Here is a 17,581-nt window from a genome sequence, read left to right on the forward strand (position 1 = left end):
TCTCCTCTAGGATTTTTATGGAATCTTGTCTCACATTTAGATCTTTCACCCATTTTGAGTTTATCTTTGTGTCTGGTGCAAGAGAGTGGTCTAGTTTCATTCTTCTGCATGTGGATGTCCAATTTTCCTGGCACCATTTATTGAAGAGACTTTCTTCCAGTGGATAGTCTTTCCTCCTTTATCGAATATTAGTTGACCATAAAGTTGAGGGTCCACTTCTGGATTCTCTATTCTGTTCCATTGATCTATGTGTCTGTTTTTGTGCCAGTACCACACTGTCTTGATGACCACAGCTTTGTAGTACAACCTGAAATCTGGCATTGTGATGCCCCCGATATGGTTTTCTTTTTTAAAATTCCCCTGGCTATTCGGGGTCTTTTCTGATTCCACCCAAATTTAAAATAATTTGCTCTAACTCTCTGAAGAAAGTCCATGGTATTTTGATAGGGATTGCATTAAACGTGTAAATTGCCCTGGGTAACATTGACATTTTCACAATATTAATTCTGCCAATCCATGAGCATGGAATATTTTTCCATCTCTTTGTGTCTTCCTCTATTTCTTTCAGAAGTGTTCTATAGTTTTTATGGTATAGATCCTTTACCTCTTTGGTTAGGTTTTTTCCTAGGTATCTTATGCTTTTGGGTGCAATTGTAAATGGGATTGACTCCTTAATTTCTTTTTCTTCAGTCTCATTGTTAGTGTATAGAAATGACTTTATCGATAGAGACCACTTGAATAATTGAATGCAGTAGTTAAAAACATGACCTTTAGTTTGGCTGACATGGCACTAAGACTCACCACCCCCAATGCCAAACTGAGTCCTTTGCGAGTTTCTGGACCCCTCTATGCTACTGTGTCATTTGAAAATAAGGGCCATGATTCTATTTTACAGGGTTATTGTAAGCATCTAACCAGATAACATTTTAGAGTTCCTGGCATCATGCCTAACATAAGAATAAGCATCCAATGAATGTTAGTTAGTAATTATTATTCTAAAGATAACCCCTTCTCATAACATTTGAGTCTCTCAATATTCAAGTTTAAACTGGATGAAGCTGGATTTTGAATTCTTTCAATCTGTTTATATTTCACAGGCAAAAAGCATTTTCACATCAGGGAAGACCAAATGGCAGATTATTATCATTTATTAACAAGGTGTAAGGCAAACGTAGAAATTTAGTGAAAAAGCAAACGTACAGCATGACCCCATTTTAAAAAACATATAAACCTGTTTGGAAAGCCATAGAACCAAATGTTATATTAGTTTTCCCTAAATTTCCTTTACTTTCTCTCTTATACTTTTTCCCAGATTCTGCAGTGAACCTGTATTACTTTCTTATTAGAGACATGCAGCATATGCTATTCTTCAAAGGAAAGAAGTGTAGAGTCACTGTGGAACCAACCAATCTTTATGTATATGTGTGTGACCCCGCCTGGATCTAGTATGGGGGAGATAAAGATAGAGACTGTGGAGGTAGGAGCAGGGAGCCCCAGGGAATCGCTGTGTCCATTTGGGGTAAGCTCCTGTAGATTTAGAGCTGTTGGCTTTTTGTCACCTTCAGAGAGGTTTTCCATCTGCCTGGTTCACCAGAGTCTTATTCTTTATCTCAATTGTTCTAAGTATGTAAATAATTCCAAAAATTGATCTGGTGTCCTGGGGACTCATGGACCTCTGCGATCAGAAACACACTGAACCATGGCTGTCTCCAATGATGGCCCCAAAACTGACACAGTGTGAGGGGATGCAGTTGTCAAGCGCCTGGAGCTCTGACTCACTCCACTTTAATTTAGGGAAATACATAGTACATGATTTTTATATTATTTATTTAATTTTTTAAAAAATTAAAAAAATTTCTTTTTATTGGAGTTCAATTTGCCAACACACAGCATAACACCCAGTGCTCATCCCATCACGTGCCCCCCTCAGTGCCCGTCACCCAGTCACCCCAACTCCCGCCCACCTCCCATTCCACCACCCCTTGTTCATTTCCCAGAGTTAGGAGTCTCTCATGTTCTATCACCCTCTCTGATATTTCCCCATTCATTTTCTCTTCTTTCCCCTTCATTCCTTTTCACTATTTTTATATTCCCCAAATGAATGAGACACCATATAATGTTTGTCCTTCTCTGATTGACTTATTTCACTCAGCATAATACCCTCCAATTCCATCCACGTCGAAGCAAAAGGTGGATATTTGTCGTTTCTAATGGCTGAGTAATATTCCATACATAGACCACATCTTCTTTATCCATTCATCTTTCGATGGACACCGAGGCTCCTTCCACAGTTTGGCTATTGTGGACATTGCTGCTAGAAACATCGGGGTGCAGGTGTCCCGGCGTTTCACTGCATCTGTATCTTTGGGGTAAATCCCCAACAGTGCAATTGCTGGTCGTAGGGCAGGTCTAGTTTTAACTCAGCAGTTTAACTCTGCCTTCAGCCCAGGGCCTGATCCTGGAGACCGGGATCGAGTCCCACGTCAGGCTCCCTGCATGGAGTCTGCTTCTCCCTCTGCCTTTGTCTCTGCTGCTCTCTCTCATGAATAAATAATTTTTTTAAATAAATAAAAAATCTTTTAAAAATGTTTAAAAAAAGATAAAATGAATAACTACAGTTAAAACTAAGAAATTAAAAATGGATTGGTCTAGGGGCACCTGAGTGGCTGAGTCAGTTGGGTGTCCCAACTCTTGCTTTTGGCTCAGGTCATGATCTTAAGGTCCGGTCCTGAGATCAAACCCCATGGCAGGCTCTGTGCTCAGCAGGGAGTCTGCTCTAAATTCTCTCTCCCTCTGCCCCTCCCCATCTCAAATAAATAAATATTTAAAAATAAATAAATGTGTTAGTCTAGAGTTAAGACAAAATGACCAGTGAATGCATGAAACACTAGGATGACAAAAGTTAGAATGTCTCCTGGTTTTCTAACAATTTCTCAATTAATTTGACTATAAAGACTGATTTTTTAAAATGTCATTTACTGTATCACCACAGATACACACAAAAGGCAGCACATATTAAATATGAGACACATATTTTATTTTATTTCTTTATTCATGAGACATACAGAAGCAGAGACATAGGCAGAGGGAGAAGTAGGTTCCCTGCAGGGAGCCTGATGTGGGACTTGATCCCAGTACCACGGGATCACAACCTGAGCCAAATATGTTTTCTAGGCCACAACAGAATAAGCCTAGAATAAACTAGGTGCAAGAGGCTAATCATTTTGAAGAACAAATTCTCAATATAAACATAGGCTCATAAAGAAAGCTGAGTCAAATTCCAATTAACAAGCATATTTAAAACAAAAAATAAAATAAACTCCACGGCTAACTAGGTTTCCATGAACTTCATAAACCTTCCATGAACTTCTGACCCTTCTTTTCTATGGAGTATGATATTTACTGCCTGTACCAGTGAAATAGGCATAATTATATAGTATTTATAGCTTGGTAATCAGTGTATACTGTTGTCAATAGTTGGGGCAGCAAATAATTTCCTAAAAGTCAAATCACCTGTCTTATTAAGCCAAAATGTAGTCAAGTTTTATGTATGTTTGAAGTACTTTCAGAGCAATCATAAACAAATCCCAGTTGATATTCAAAATACAACTCCAGAGAATTTAATAAAGGATTAGACAAAAACAGTTTTCAATTTTTACTATAAATGCCAACTTGGTATTTACTAAATATTTGTAGATTCATGTTAAGACTAACTCTACTTGTGACCCAGTGACTTATAAAGATAGGATGTGAGAGGCCCTTAAAAATTTGTCCTTGATTTTATAAGACACATGTAAAAAATATCTGTCCTATTTACTTGGATGTAGATATCCTTGCTTGAGTAGGATACTAGATTAAAAACTGAGAGACAAGAAGAGTTTAAGTGAAAACACCTCAGAAACAGATATACTTGCTAGACAATTAAATTTCCAAGGGATCTTGGAAATATCCAAAGACAATGTTTACAGTGATTTGAAATTTCAACTGAAACAAGTATGGCCAGCAACCAAATACTACCCTCAATTGAAGAGGAGACCCTTTATAATTAGTTGCTGTCAACTGTGTTAACAGTTGTTGTTAACATTTAGTTAACATTATATGTTAACAGTGTTATAACATTTCACTATTTAAATACTATTGTACTTTACAGAGTTAGAAGACAAAAGTCTAATGAAGCATCTACCATGGGTTAGAGAACTAAAATCTAGATGCCATTACCATTCACCAGGATTATTATTAAATTACAAAGTGTAATCATAGTGTGGGGCACCTGGGTGGCTCAGTTGGTTGAGAGTTCAACTCTTTGTTTTGGCTCAGGTCATGATCTTATTATGGGTCTAGAGATCAAGACGTGTTATCAGGCTCCACATTTAGTAGGGAGTCTGCTTAAAGATTCTCTGCCTCTGCTCCCCCCCACCCACCTCACTCACTCTCTCTCTTAAATCAATCGTTTTTTAAAAATGCAGTTACAGTGTTATGGAACACGTTCTATCAAAGAGAACTTTAAATTTCAGAAATGAAATTTGATTTATATTCTTCAGTCTGATTTAAGATATACTAAGACAAAAACTTTGTCAGTGAAAAACTTACCTTTGCTCTCACAAAGTTGCTTGAATTTCACATACTCGGACTAAAGATCTTAAATTTTTTAATTCAGTACAAATTTCTGACATGTGAACACTTCCCATATTATGGGCTTCTTCTCGCAATCTTGATGCCTATAATTAAAGAAATAAAGATCACATACATGCCACAATCACGTACAAAAACAAAAACAAAAACCCCAAAACATTAAATTTCTGACAACTTTGTACCAAGATTACAGAACAATCCGCCTTTAAATCCACAAAAATGATAGTGAATCTAAAGGAGAAAAAGGATTTTCTTTAAAAAACTGTCTAATGGTGGAAAGAAGGTATTTTTCCAAGATTTCCCCCTTCAACTTCTGGAGGATATAGTATTTCCAATTTTAGTATTGCATAGCACTAAGGATAGAAGAGCTCATGATTCGTGGTTAATAAGATGCTGAGTCAGCCAGAGTAAAGTTCAGGTGTAACAATGTTAAAAGGGACTTCACTGTATTCTGATGTCATAAGATATGCAATATTACCTCTGTGAACTTAGAGAAAATTTCAGACAGTCAGTAAGCTGCTAAAAGGGAGAAGCCAATGGCAGTTAATTGGAATGTCCAAAGGTCCCTCATTCCAAAGCAAAACTGTTTTCTAACTTCTACTTGCTAGTCTAGTGGAGAGATAGAAGAGTAATAGTATGAACAAGTTCTAAAACTATCAGAGCAGCTGGCTGAGTAGCATCCTGGCTTTAAGCCTCATAACTATTCTAACTGGGTGACTTTGGTATATAATTTATATGGTCTTAAGGGTCTTCAATGGTAAAATGGGAGAACTCATCTGCACTGCTTAACAGTTTTGAGAAGTGGAGAAAATAAAGCACTCAGCACAGTGCTAAATGCTGAGTATATTAAAATATTTTATGTGAAACCATAAAAAGTTATCTCATAAATGCCCTAAAATAAGTGCTTACCAAATATTTAATTTAATGCACTGACTATAGACAATCTAATTAGACATTACTTTAAATGTAGCTTAAATTCAGTGATCTAGATTAGATTTTCTAGAAGAAATTATATTTTGTCATTCATCCAAAGGTAAAACATCTGCTATGAATCATGTAACATACTTGCTTCTCTGCATGATCTGCAGGCCATCCTTGAACATGTTTTATGAGATTTTCATTGAAGTGTGCTGCTAGCGTAGGTGTTAATGAACATGTAGGTCGGGCAGATGAATTCTGTGGTACAACTGTTGCGTTTGATGCATTACTACTAGAAGTATGATTTGGACCAGGCGATGGACTTCTCTGGCTACTGGAAGAGAAAAAAGAATTGAATGTATAGTATATTTTTAAAAGGAGATACCTAAAAATTGTCAATATCTTCTATTAAATTAAAGATATCCAAATTCCTAAGAAAAATCTGTTATTTTAACATCAAATACATAGAATTTAAAATCCAAAGTGTAGTTATATATCATGTACTCCTTAAACACACTTTTGGGAGGAAAAAGGGCCCTTCTAAGAACAGTAATGTCAGTTAAATTTAAACTAATAGTGCTCTTCAAATTTGACAGCAGAACCTGTGATTTTGTATACCAGAAACACTACTCAGAATGTAACTAAGAAATGGTCATATTTTAACAGTTGTAGATATAAGGCACAACTGAGTATTGCATCTTAAGTACATGTAGATAAAGAGGGGGAAAAAATCTATTGCCTTTGTTTAGTGTCAGAACAAAATACTGAATCAGAGGGTAGATAATGTGAAGCAAAATACAGGCATTTTATTGGACAGCAACAAATGAGTTTAGTGGCAAAATAAGACCCAAAATAACACTCTGAGATAAGTTATCTTCTTTTAAAACTGTATGGTTTGGCTAGGGTTTGGGGATATGGTGGTAAGAACCAAAACTTTAATCACCCAAGTTGATTTCCTACCTGCTTCACCAGACTTGGCTCTGAATGAATTTCAGTTATTTCCAAAAACTAAATCTCCCAAAGGATGAAGAGTTTTCATCACTGAGGATATTTAAAATAATACTGCAGCCTCTAAAGACAATTTAAAAGAAGTATTTCCCAAAAATGTTCTGAGCAATGGCAACATTGCTGGAGTAAGTAGACAGCTTCCCAAGGTGATTATTTTGAAGGGAACAACTCTCATTTGGATGTAAAAGTTCTGAAATGCTTGTTTAGAAAACAACAATAAAAACAATAGTTGAATTATTTTGCTACCTCATAGCAAGAAATCAAAATAGGAAAATCAATCAAATGAAAATCATTTAAAGTTGTATTTGTTAATTAACAAAGAAACATGTAACACAATACAGCCCTATCTGACAAGCACTCCACACAGGGGTCAAAATTGAAGCTCTTAGGAAAACCTGACACATACCAGTTGAGAAATAGTATTTCCCATTTTTGGATTCAGCAATACACTCATATCTAAAACTGCTATGAGGAGGTTAAAAAATGATGTCATTTCCAACAAGTATTATAAAATCAGGTGCCCTCTTTGTACAAGTATGACATATTGTTACTCCTATCATATTCTATTAAGTAAAATCTGAAGAATGACTTTCTTCAAAAAATAAGCTGGCTTCATTACTAGAGACAACAACCTACTTGGAGTAAGATTTGCCTTTGTAAATCTTATAATACATAAAACTTAGGCTAACCATGGATTCTTACAAGATCAAGTTCTATTATACATATATTTTTATAATATTCAAACAATGCAGCATGCAACATTAATGAAAAAATGTTTCAACACACATGAACTTACTTTGAGCGCTGAAGACTTCGAGGAGAGACAGGTTCATGACCTTGCTGTTTGTCAGCAGTTACAGGCTGCTGTGTGGCCGATTGTGAAACCGGTCCTTGCTTAACTACTGGAGTACTAACCTGAAATGTCAAAATCTGGTGAGACAGGCTTCTATTATATACATAAATACCATGGAAAGTACATAAAACCAAAAGTACTATCAATGTGAAGTCTCTTATTTCTATTCTTTAGTAATTTTTAAGATAACATGAGCTGTCCCCTAATTGTTTCATAATTATTAGTGATATAGACATATTTAATTGTGTAAATCATGGTCATCCAGGTCCCCAAATCCACACACCCCTCCAAATCTAGTTGGATAGTCTTAAACTCTGAAAAATCTAGAGACTTCAAGAATTGCAGTCAGATTAATTTCCCAAAGTTCACAGTTAGAAGAGCCACGTTCATTTTGAGACTAACATAGAATTTCTTCATAAAATGGCCCAGAAGACTTTAAGATTACTTTTTGTAAAGCAGAAGAACACAAACTAGTTCTCTAATGTTGAGCCCAGTTTTCTTTCTAATACACTAAGATAGCTCCTCTGATTCAGTTATTTTTATATCAGTAAAAATTAATGTTACTATATCATACAAATACAGCTGCTCAAATTTAAACCACATATGCAGAGCGTATAGATTGGTCTACCAGTGAATGAGTCAACACTGGAGTGGTCTTCAAAGACATGTTACCCTACAGAGGTGGAACAAGAGGACCATGATTGTCAGTGAGGATATGTACACTACACATACTTACATGCCACAGAAAAAGAAAACAAGTACTTTTAAACACAAGCCCCGAATTAAGGCACGAAGGCAGACAGCCATTTGTGATTAAGTCACATCCTCCAATAATAGTTTTGTTTTTTTCTTCTTTCTTCCTTTTTTTTTTTTTTTTTAATATTCCCCCAAACAAATCTGGATAGCCTGGCTACATAAAAATCATTTTTATAAGCATTTTTATAAGGTCTACTTAATACTGAATTCCCACTTAAAAAAAAATTTGATGGGGATCCCTGGGTGGCGCAGCGGTTTGGCGCCTGCCTTTGGCCCAGGGCGTGATCCTGGAGACCCGGGATCGAATCCCGCGTCAGGCTCCCGGTGCATGGAGCCTGCTTCTCCCTCTGCCTATGTCTCTGCCTCTCTCTCTCTCTCTCTGTATGACTATCATAAATAAAATTAAAAAAAAAATTTGATGCCCATATACATAAGGGATTTGAAATGCTAATCTTATAACTGATTGTAAAACTTTACAATCACTTTTAGTCATTATTTATTGTACTCCTAAGATACTACACCCTGACGAGTTTTAAGCTCTAAGAAGATCTCCTTTGTTGAAACAATTTTTTCCTTCTCTCACAAAGTGCAAACAGTATGAAATTGCAGAATAGACTAATTTCTTTTTAAATTTTGAGTTAAATGTATCAATCCAGACTGACCCTAAAATGAGTTTAGATAAATGACTTAAATAGGGAAGGGATAAGCTAAGGAAGACCTAAAAGCTGTCCTAGCATCAATTTCAAGTTATCTTTCAATACGTTTTTATTTTTAGGCTTCTGTGAAAAAGCCTAAAGCTTTAAGCCTTAACTTTATTTCAATATAAAATTTTGGCAAGACCCCTGGTTGGCTTAGTAGGTAGAGCATTCAACTCTTGGATCTCAGGGTTGTGAGTTCGAGCCCCACGATAAGCGTAGAGACTGCTTAAAAATAAAATCTTAGGGATCCCTGGGTGGCGCAGTGGTTTAGCGCCTGCCTTTGGCCCAGGGCGTGATCCTGGAGACCCCGGATCGAATCCCACGTCGGGCTCCTGGTGCATGGAGCCTGCTTCTCCCTCTGCCTACGTCTCTGCCTCTCTCTCTGTGTGACTATCATAAATAAATAAAAAATTAAAATAAAATAAAATAAAATAAAATCTTAAAAAAAAAAAATCTTCAGGGGATTCCTGGGTGGCTCAGCAGTTTGGCACCTGCCTTTGGCCCAGGGCCTGGTTCTGGAGTCCCAGGATCGAGTCCCACGTCGGGCTCCCTACATGGATCCTGCTTCTCTCTCTGCCTGCCTCTCTCTCTCTCTCTCTCTCTGTGTCTCTCATGAATAAATAAATAAATTCTTAAAAAAAAAAAGTTCCTTCTTAAAAAAAAAAATCTTCAGCATGAAGGATTGAAATAGCCTACTTTTTAACTAAAAAGAATTTCTTAAATTTACCATTAAGAAAAAAAACTGCAATTTGTGCATATACCAACTTCCAAATCTTTTAATGTTTTGCTGGTAATAGGACTACAAAGCAAAGAATGAGTATGACTAAGATTTGCTTAAGAAATTTTGGGTAAGGGATACCTGGGTAGCTCAGCAGGTAAGCGTCTGCCTTCCACCTAGGGTGTGATCCCAGAGTACTGGGATCAAGTCCCACATCGGGCTCCCTGCATGGAGCCTGCTTGTCCCTCTGCCTGTGTTTCTGCCTTTCTCTGTGTCTCTCACGAATAAATAAAATCTTAAAAAAAAAAAATTTGGGCAAGACTCAAATGATATAGTATAAAATCTGAAGGCAGTGTTGTTAAGGTCTGGTTTATATTCCAATAAGAAGAGACCAGCAATTTTCTAACTGTCTCTGAGGAGCCATTCATGCAAACTTTTGCTTGGAGAAACACAGGTAGTATAAGCTTAGTAAAATGGATTCTGTGTTCAGAAAGACCTAGGCCTTAAATTCTGATTCCACCACAAAAACTGGATTTAACTGAAGGCTTAATTCTCTTATCTATTAAATGAAGCAAATAGTAGTTGATTCTCATGATGTGAAGTTAAATATAATACTATTAAGCTCTTAGCACAGAAATGGATTCATTTCTAAAATAAAAGTATGGGAGGAAAGCCACTGGAAAACAGGTTATATCTTTTAAAAAGTTAAAAAACTCTACAAATATTAAGACAATTATTTTATCCTTCTTTATCCCACTCTTCCTCCAGGTCACAAATCTCAGCCAGTAAGAGAAAACAATCAGCGTATAAAAGTAACACATATGATGGGGGTGCCTAGGTGGCTCAGTCAGTTATGTGTCTGACTTCCCGGTACTAGGATCAAGCCGCCAGTGAGCTCCCAGCTCAGCAAGGGGTCTGCTTCTCCCTCTGCCCTCCCCCCCCATGCCCTCTCTGTAAATAAATAAATATAATTTTTTAATTAAAAAAATGTTTAAAAGTAGCATAGATGCAACTCCCTCTAGAGTCCTCAATTTACTGAGACTAACCTGCATCTAAGCTGACCCATCATTCACTCCACCACTACTACACGTTCTCAAAGAGGGCTTTTCCTACAATAGAGAGTCTAAAACATTAAACTTGTTTTTCCAGAAGTGAGTGCTTTCGTGCTTTCTTTTCCAAATTTCCCTCAAAAGCAACATACCTTTGGCTGTGATGAAACAGGAGGAGTACTAATCAAAGGTTTGATAGGGACTGTGTTAGTCTGAGGTATGCTTATTCTTGGAGACACATACGATCTTGGGGATGATGCATCAGAAGTTAAAGACATTGGAGACTGATTAGATGGCTGAGCTGTGAAAAAGTAAAGCAATTAATTAATTCCAAATAAACCAAAACTTCCGTAATATATATGTAGAGGTCTTTCCATCCCTCTACATGCCCCCTGAACACCAGACAGAACACTTAACTGTTTAAAGTCAGAATCTGAAATACTCACTGGAGTCACGGACTAAAAACGAGCTGTGAATTAGAGAAGCACATCCAATGTATGCCTCCTCCAACCTGTTTTTTTAGGCTGAAGCAAGAAGGTAAGCCTGAACTATTCTCACATGGAAGGCATCCTCACCATTCTTATTTGTTCTTTCTTATTCTATATTTAGGCCTGGTTATACCCCTTTATCTCCTGCCTCATGAGGATAACCAGAGAGTTAAGTCTTTGCACTATTATATTTCAATTTCAGAATAAGTGTTTCTGCTCAGTTTATTAGTTTTCAGAATTGAGGCAGGGGGACAAGTCAAAGTGACCAATTCATTTCTTCTTTGTTCCTATATATGCCTCTTTCCATTGGATGTTTCATGGAGAAGAGAAATAGGTAATTTAAGACAGGACTTGAGCATTTCTGTATCCTGTGGTCAGTCAAAAATCATTAAACATCAAATGTGAACCAAACCAACACTTAAAATATATTCAATGTTTCATAAAAATTGAGGACCTATCAGTTTACACTCAGCTTTATATCAGTTTACACTCAGCTTTAGAGTACATTGACAACTTAAAGTCTGAATTAAATATGTATTACAGATTTAATGGCAATACTGGAAGATAAATGTCAATGTTTGCCTCATCTGGAAAAAAAAATACTGTATATACTAGTGTTAGAAAAAAAATCATCAAACATCAGGGGTGTTTGAGTGGCTCAATAGATTGGGCATCTGCCTTCTGCTCAGGTCATGGTCTCAGGGTCCCAGGATTGAGCCCCACATTGGGCTCCCTGCTCAGCAGAAAGTCTGTTTCTCCCCGCCCTCATGTACATTCTCTCAAATAAATAAATAAATAAAATTAAAAACAAATTACAGGATCCTGTAAAACAAACATCAAATTGTTATAGCTAGTCTCTTCAGAAACCAAAAAGTTTTACCATGAACCCCCTGCTCCAAATTAATATACAATTCTCACAATACCTAAGAAAATGAATACCTTGTGTAGAGAGCTGAGCAGCTTGAGAAATCAAAGAAGTTATGTTGAAAGCAGATGGTCCAGCAGTAAGAAACTTATGAATTATAGACTGCAATGAGGCTTGTGTCACAGCTGCTGTAAGAACTAAACACATATCTTAAATTAAAATAAAAACATAGTGGCACAGTATGGTATTAGTAACAACTTGAAAACTAAAAAAACCCCAAAGAAACTGCAGTGTTTCAAACTAGAACTCTCAAAATAAAAATCTGTAAGATGGTAATAAAATGGGTCCAGAGATAGGAAATGATCAGAGGTAGAAGAAATTTAATGGTTTTTTTTTGTAAAGGAAAACAGTAGTTTTCCTTTGCATTAAAATTTGTGTTCAATTTAAGAAACTCCGGAGACTTTTTAAAAACAGTAAAGAGTGTTCCCTGGAAATTCTGATTATACCAGAAATCTATTCATTAATAGCTAAAGGGCTTTTGTAGGTTACCTGAAATTAAAAAGATAAAGGGTAGTTATTTCATGTGAATGCTTTACTAAACAAGGTGACCATTAAAACCCTACATTAGGGCAGCCCAGGTGGCTCAGCGGTTTAGTGCCTGCCTTCAGCCCAGGGCATGATCCTGGAGACCCGGGATCGAGTCCCATGTCAGGCTCCCTGCATGGAGCCTGCTTCTCCATCTGCCTGTGTCTTTGCCTCTCTTTCTCTCTCATGAGTAAATAAATAAAATCTTTAAAAATAAAATAAAATAAAACCCTACATTAATACCCACTCCAACAATCTTTTAAAGAACAGACATTAAATAAAAGAAGCTAGGTAATTTAGGAACATCATTTATTTTCAAAGCACAAGATCCTTTATTATTGACATTTTCTTATGCTATCATCTCTTCAAACTGCTTAAAGTCCTACTTTCCCTAGTAAAACATGTACCTATCAAATAGAATGGCACAGTTATCTTAAGAGAATAAAATCAAAATGCAAGAAAGTACAGTAAGAACAAAATTATTGACCAACTAGCGTGAAATAGCTCCATTTTTAAGATAAAGGAAGAACTTAACCATTTAGCACTACTGTTAAATATATTATGTAACAATGTACACATACTGAAATGGACTATTCTAAACAGAAAATTTTAAAATGCTCTTAAGACTGTTTGAATTTGAATAGCTTGTCAATTAAAACTATATCCACTTTTATTCAGACTTCTTTGATGTTGCTAGCTAAACAGCATACTGAAAAGCAAAGTTGGAATTAACAATATGCTAGAATTTAAGTGTTTTTATATCAGTTTTTAGAAATTAAAAAAATTTAATTTTAATTAAAAAAAAGAGATTTATTATACACATTAAGCAGACAGAATAGCTTTATCTCCGGTAAATACCGTACACAGCAAGTCTTGAAAAATATACAGAGAGAAAAAAAAAAGAAAAATATACAGGAAAAATCCAAGTACTACTAACTCAATTACAATACCAAAGGCTTTCAACAACCATGAGGTTACGATATGAATTTCAAAGAATGACGCTCAAATGTGAATTTCAAAATGAAACAAAAGACCACTCCTAAATTGGGGAATTTACTAACGACACGAAGCAAATAATAATAATAAAACTGTTACCAATTTACCTTCATTTATTTTGGATATGTCCACATTAGAATTATTAAGTTGCAGTGTGGCTTGCAAAGCAGGAAGCAGCTGTCTGAGAAGGTTGGGGTCCTGAAGTAATGGAGGTATCGGTGACTGTGGAACAGGAGAAACAGGGATTGCTGACGCAGATGTTGGAGGTGCAGATGTGGGATTCAGTCCAGAGGCAGAGGATGTGGAAGGAGTTGTGCAAGAATGTGATACAGATTTGTCTCCTGGTGTAGACTCTAAGTAAAAAGGAGATAACAAGGCTGAAAAAAAACTACTTGGAGAAAACTAGAACCAACATCGAAAGAGCAACTTTCATGTGCCAAACACCCAACTCAAGTAATTTCATTCCATCTTCCCAAGGTGACACAGGGAGGGGGCTCAGTAAAGATCTACCTACTTAGAATAATAGGGTTAAGTATTTTTATATCCCGATTTCACAGGTGAGAAAACTAAACAAGAAAGATTATGTAACTTGCTTGAAATCACAAAACTTGGTAAAGCAGTGATTCTGCTATATTCATGTCTGATTCTAAAAGTCTCATGTTCTGTTTACTGGTAATGCTGTTTCAAACACAGTTAGTTATGTATTAACTACACGTTCAAATAAGCTTCTATTAAGATAAAGGTACAATACAATTCTCCTGGACTTAATTTAAGGTGAAAATGTTTATGACCACAGTAACAGCCCTCCAAAACATGACAATGACCAGAAAACAAATCAGGATTTAACACCATGGCGAGCACCTCCAATATAGGCTACAGATCAGAAGAATGAAACTCCAACTTTGAACTTTCATACTTAACAATTGAGTTTCCAGATTACATACTTTCCTTCTATAAATATATCTATTTGTCACATTTAAAACTTATTAGCACTAGAAATGATGCTTTTTTAATAGCAACCCATCCACAATACATATATTCAGTATTTTAAATAAACCAAAAATAAATAAATAAATAAAACATGCACGGAAAATGGTCATTATCTGAAAGCTATCATTGCAAATTACATATATAGAGTCAATGCAATCGCAATCAAAACTCCAAAAGCATTTTTGGCAGTATTTGAGAAGTTGATTCTATTAACTTATTTGAAAAAGGTAGGGATCCCTGGGTGGCGCAGCGGTTTGGCGCCTGCCTTTGGCCCAGGGCGCGATCCTGGAGACCCGGGATCGAATCCCACGTCGGGCTCCCGGTGCATGGAGCCTGCTTCTCCCTCTGCCTGTGTCTCTGCCTCTCTCTCTCTCTCTGTAACTATCATAAATAAATAAAAATTAAAAAAAAAAAAAAAGAAAAAGGTAAGGGCTAGTACGGCCATGAAGTTCATGAAAAAAAAAAAAAAGAACACAGCTAGTGAAATGTGTCTTGCCAGTATAAAAACTCACAATTGAAAGAAAACCAATATAAGGTCGATTAAACTTCTGTTATGTGTCTTTAGAACTAGAAGATGAAAACAAGAAGGTATCTTTGACATCTAGACGCAGAAAACTACAAAAAGCAAACCAATTACATTCAAAGCACAGATAAGTATTCTAAGGAACTCCTATAATCAGAAAAGACAAACTACACGAAAGAAAAATGAACAAAAGATGAAATAAAGACATTTCCCAGAAGAAACCGGAATGGCTTTACAATTTTTATAATAATACAATGCTTGTTTCTATTTTAGCACAAAACTAGAAACAAACTAAATGTTCACCAACAGAAAGATGAACACTGTATTTTCATACCATGGAATATTACTAATATAATAACTTTAAAGAAAGAAAAAAAGAGGAACAGAGGACCTCTGGATAAAAATATTAAAACAACTAATCAAGATGTTCATGCATATGCTTACAATACTGGCCTAAATATGAAGATTTGCTAAAAATCTTTAATTTTCCATACACACCTATTTCTTGAAGATTTTCAAGTTTGTATATATATATATATATATATATCCCAAATTAAGACTATTATATGATGTATAAAAGTTGCAGGAATACTGCATCTGAATATTACACTGCTACCTAGTAACTGCAAATCCTCATTTCCAATTCTAAGAACTAAACATTTATTAATCTTCATGTCCCCACAGAAGCTGGGAATTACTAGTAAACTTACTGAAAAAGGACTCCTCTATCAGCCTTTTTATACCACTACTATAATAGTCAAAAGAATTAGGGGCAATAGCTCTCTGAAGTATGGACTTCACAGCTGCTTTAAAATATATTTCATGGCTATGTTGATCAACTATGATCAAAATTGATAAAAGTGTAACATCTGAATTTTTGTAAAGCACACATTTTAAAGAGGGTTATTCAGTTTAGCAGATTGCCTATCACGTTCAATTTTGTTGCTCTGGATTCATATACAAGTATACAGAAACTTGAAAGAAATAAAATTTCCCCTTTGAAAACCTGTCAGTTCTTACATTTTATGATGACAGTTTTCTCCAGATCATACTCCTTAAGGGTCAGCTTAGGGGCATTCCTGATTAATGTTTAAAATGAAAACAAGTTCTGCATTTTTACTTTCTGCATGAACCATCAAATTAGTGCTTACATACCTCTGAAATGATCCTTACTCTTTTGTTACTTTTATTGTGGCTTTCTTCTGTTTTTTAACGTATTCTGATGCTGCTCAATCTATCCACACATTTTTAAAATAAGCACAGCTTAAAAAACTCTTGAGTGCTGCCCTTTAATCCAAAAAAAGGAAACACCCCAGAAAAGAAAACTATACATATTACCATAAAGAAATAAAGTAACAAAAACTAAATATCCTTAACTCTTAGTTTTAGTAAGTTTGTTTACTCTAAGATAAATTTCTTTTGAAGTTCTGTCAAAGATCACTGAAGAGTAGTATGGAAACCAGGTGATCCTGCTTAATATCTAGGAGACCCTTGAACAGGCAACATCTTTAAAGGCCAGAATTTTTCTATTAAAAGGTTTGAGTATCAGTTTTCAGCAGAAAGCTTATCAGAATTATCTATAAAGCTAAAAACAAAACAAAACAAAACAGATACCTGGGCTCCACTCTAATGAACCTGGGGAGGCCCAGGCATATGTTGAAGTTGTAAGAATTCTATAGGTGATTCTGACACCCTAGTTGATTCTGAAAAAACAGGTTAGAGCTTTCAAGGTTGCTTTTCACCTTAAAAACCAAAGGAAACAAAACCAAAACAAAGCAGCATAGCACAAAGGTACAGGAGTGAGTGGAATTAAGGATAAGATGCAAGACAGAAAAGCTAAATCATTTTTCCCAGGTAGGTCTCCTATTTTTTCCATTGAGGTATAACAGACATACAACATTCTAGTAGTGTCAGGTGTTCAACATTCTTATCTATATATACTGCAAAATGATCTCCAAACAGTTACAAAATTATTTTTCTTGCTATGAGAACTTTCAAGACTTAGTTGAAAATATACAATAGTATTATTATGCACATTATGTCCCCATTGCTTTATAACTGGAAGTTTGTATCTTCTGACTTCCTTCACTTATTTCGTCCCAGCAACCACCAAGCTGTGTGCTCTGTATCTATACACTTGGTTTTGTTTTTTTAGACTCTTCACATATATAAGTATTTCCACACTATTTTAATAATAGCTCCACTCACCTTGTCTCCCTATAAAGACACATCCATACAAATGCCCTTCCAAAACATGTTACATGTTAAACATTTTACATATTACTTTCCTCAATCTATATATATAACTGAGAACAATGTACTGAGTTTAATAATATAGATATAAAATACTACTCTGTAAGGTAGTCTTAAAATATTACTAAAGAAAGGTATTGGTTGGGTACCTCTCCTGTGTTTTGAATGCCCTAAAAGAGATCTATTAACGTTACCCAGTATCTTCTATTATATAGTTTATTGTCTTTCCTTTCTTGCAGAACTTTAACA

At 35.7% G+C, this 17,581-nt stretch overlaps 1 protein-coding gene across 6 annotated transcripts in view; it reads left to right on the forward strand.

Annotated features, from left to right (window-relative positions):
* Positions 1-10,549, forward strand: part of LOC140629405 (homeobox protein Mohawk-like) — a 68,053-nt gene extending 57,504 nt beyond the window's left edge. For 5 of the 6 annotated variants that reach the window (XM_072818859.1, XM_072818860.1, XM_072818857.1 and 2 more), the window contains one exon: positions 10,352-10,522. In XM_072818859.1, the coding sequence (XP_072674960.1) occupies positions 10,352-10,372 (21 nt within the window). In that variant the 3' untranslated portion in view covers positions 10,373-10,522. Of the gene's footprint in view, positions 1-10,351 lie in introns of all 6 variants that reach the window. The other variant, XM_072818863.1, reaches the window with a different exon arrangement.
* Positions 10,550-17,581: the final 7,032 nt, after the last annotated feature.

This window comes from Canis lupus (assembly GCF_048164855.1).
Source record: "Canis lupus baileyi chromosome 5 unlocalized genomic scaffold, mCanLup2.hap1 SUPER_5_unloc_2, whole genome shotgun sequence".
Taxonomy (NCBI): Eukaryota; Metazoa; Chordata; class Mammalia; order Carnivora; family Canidae; genus Canis; species Canis lupus.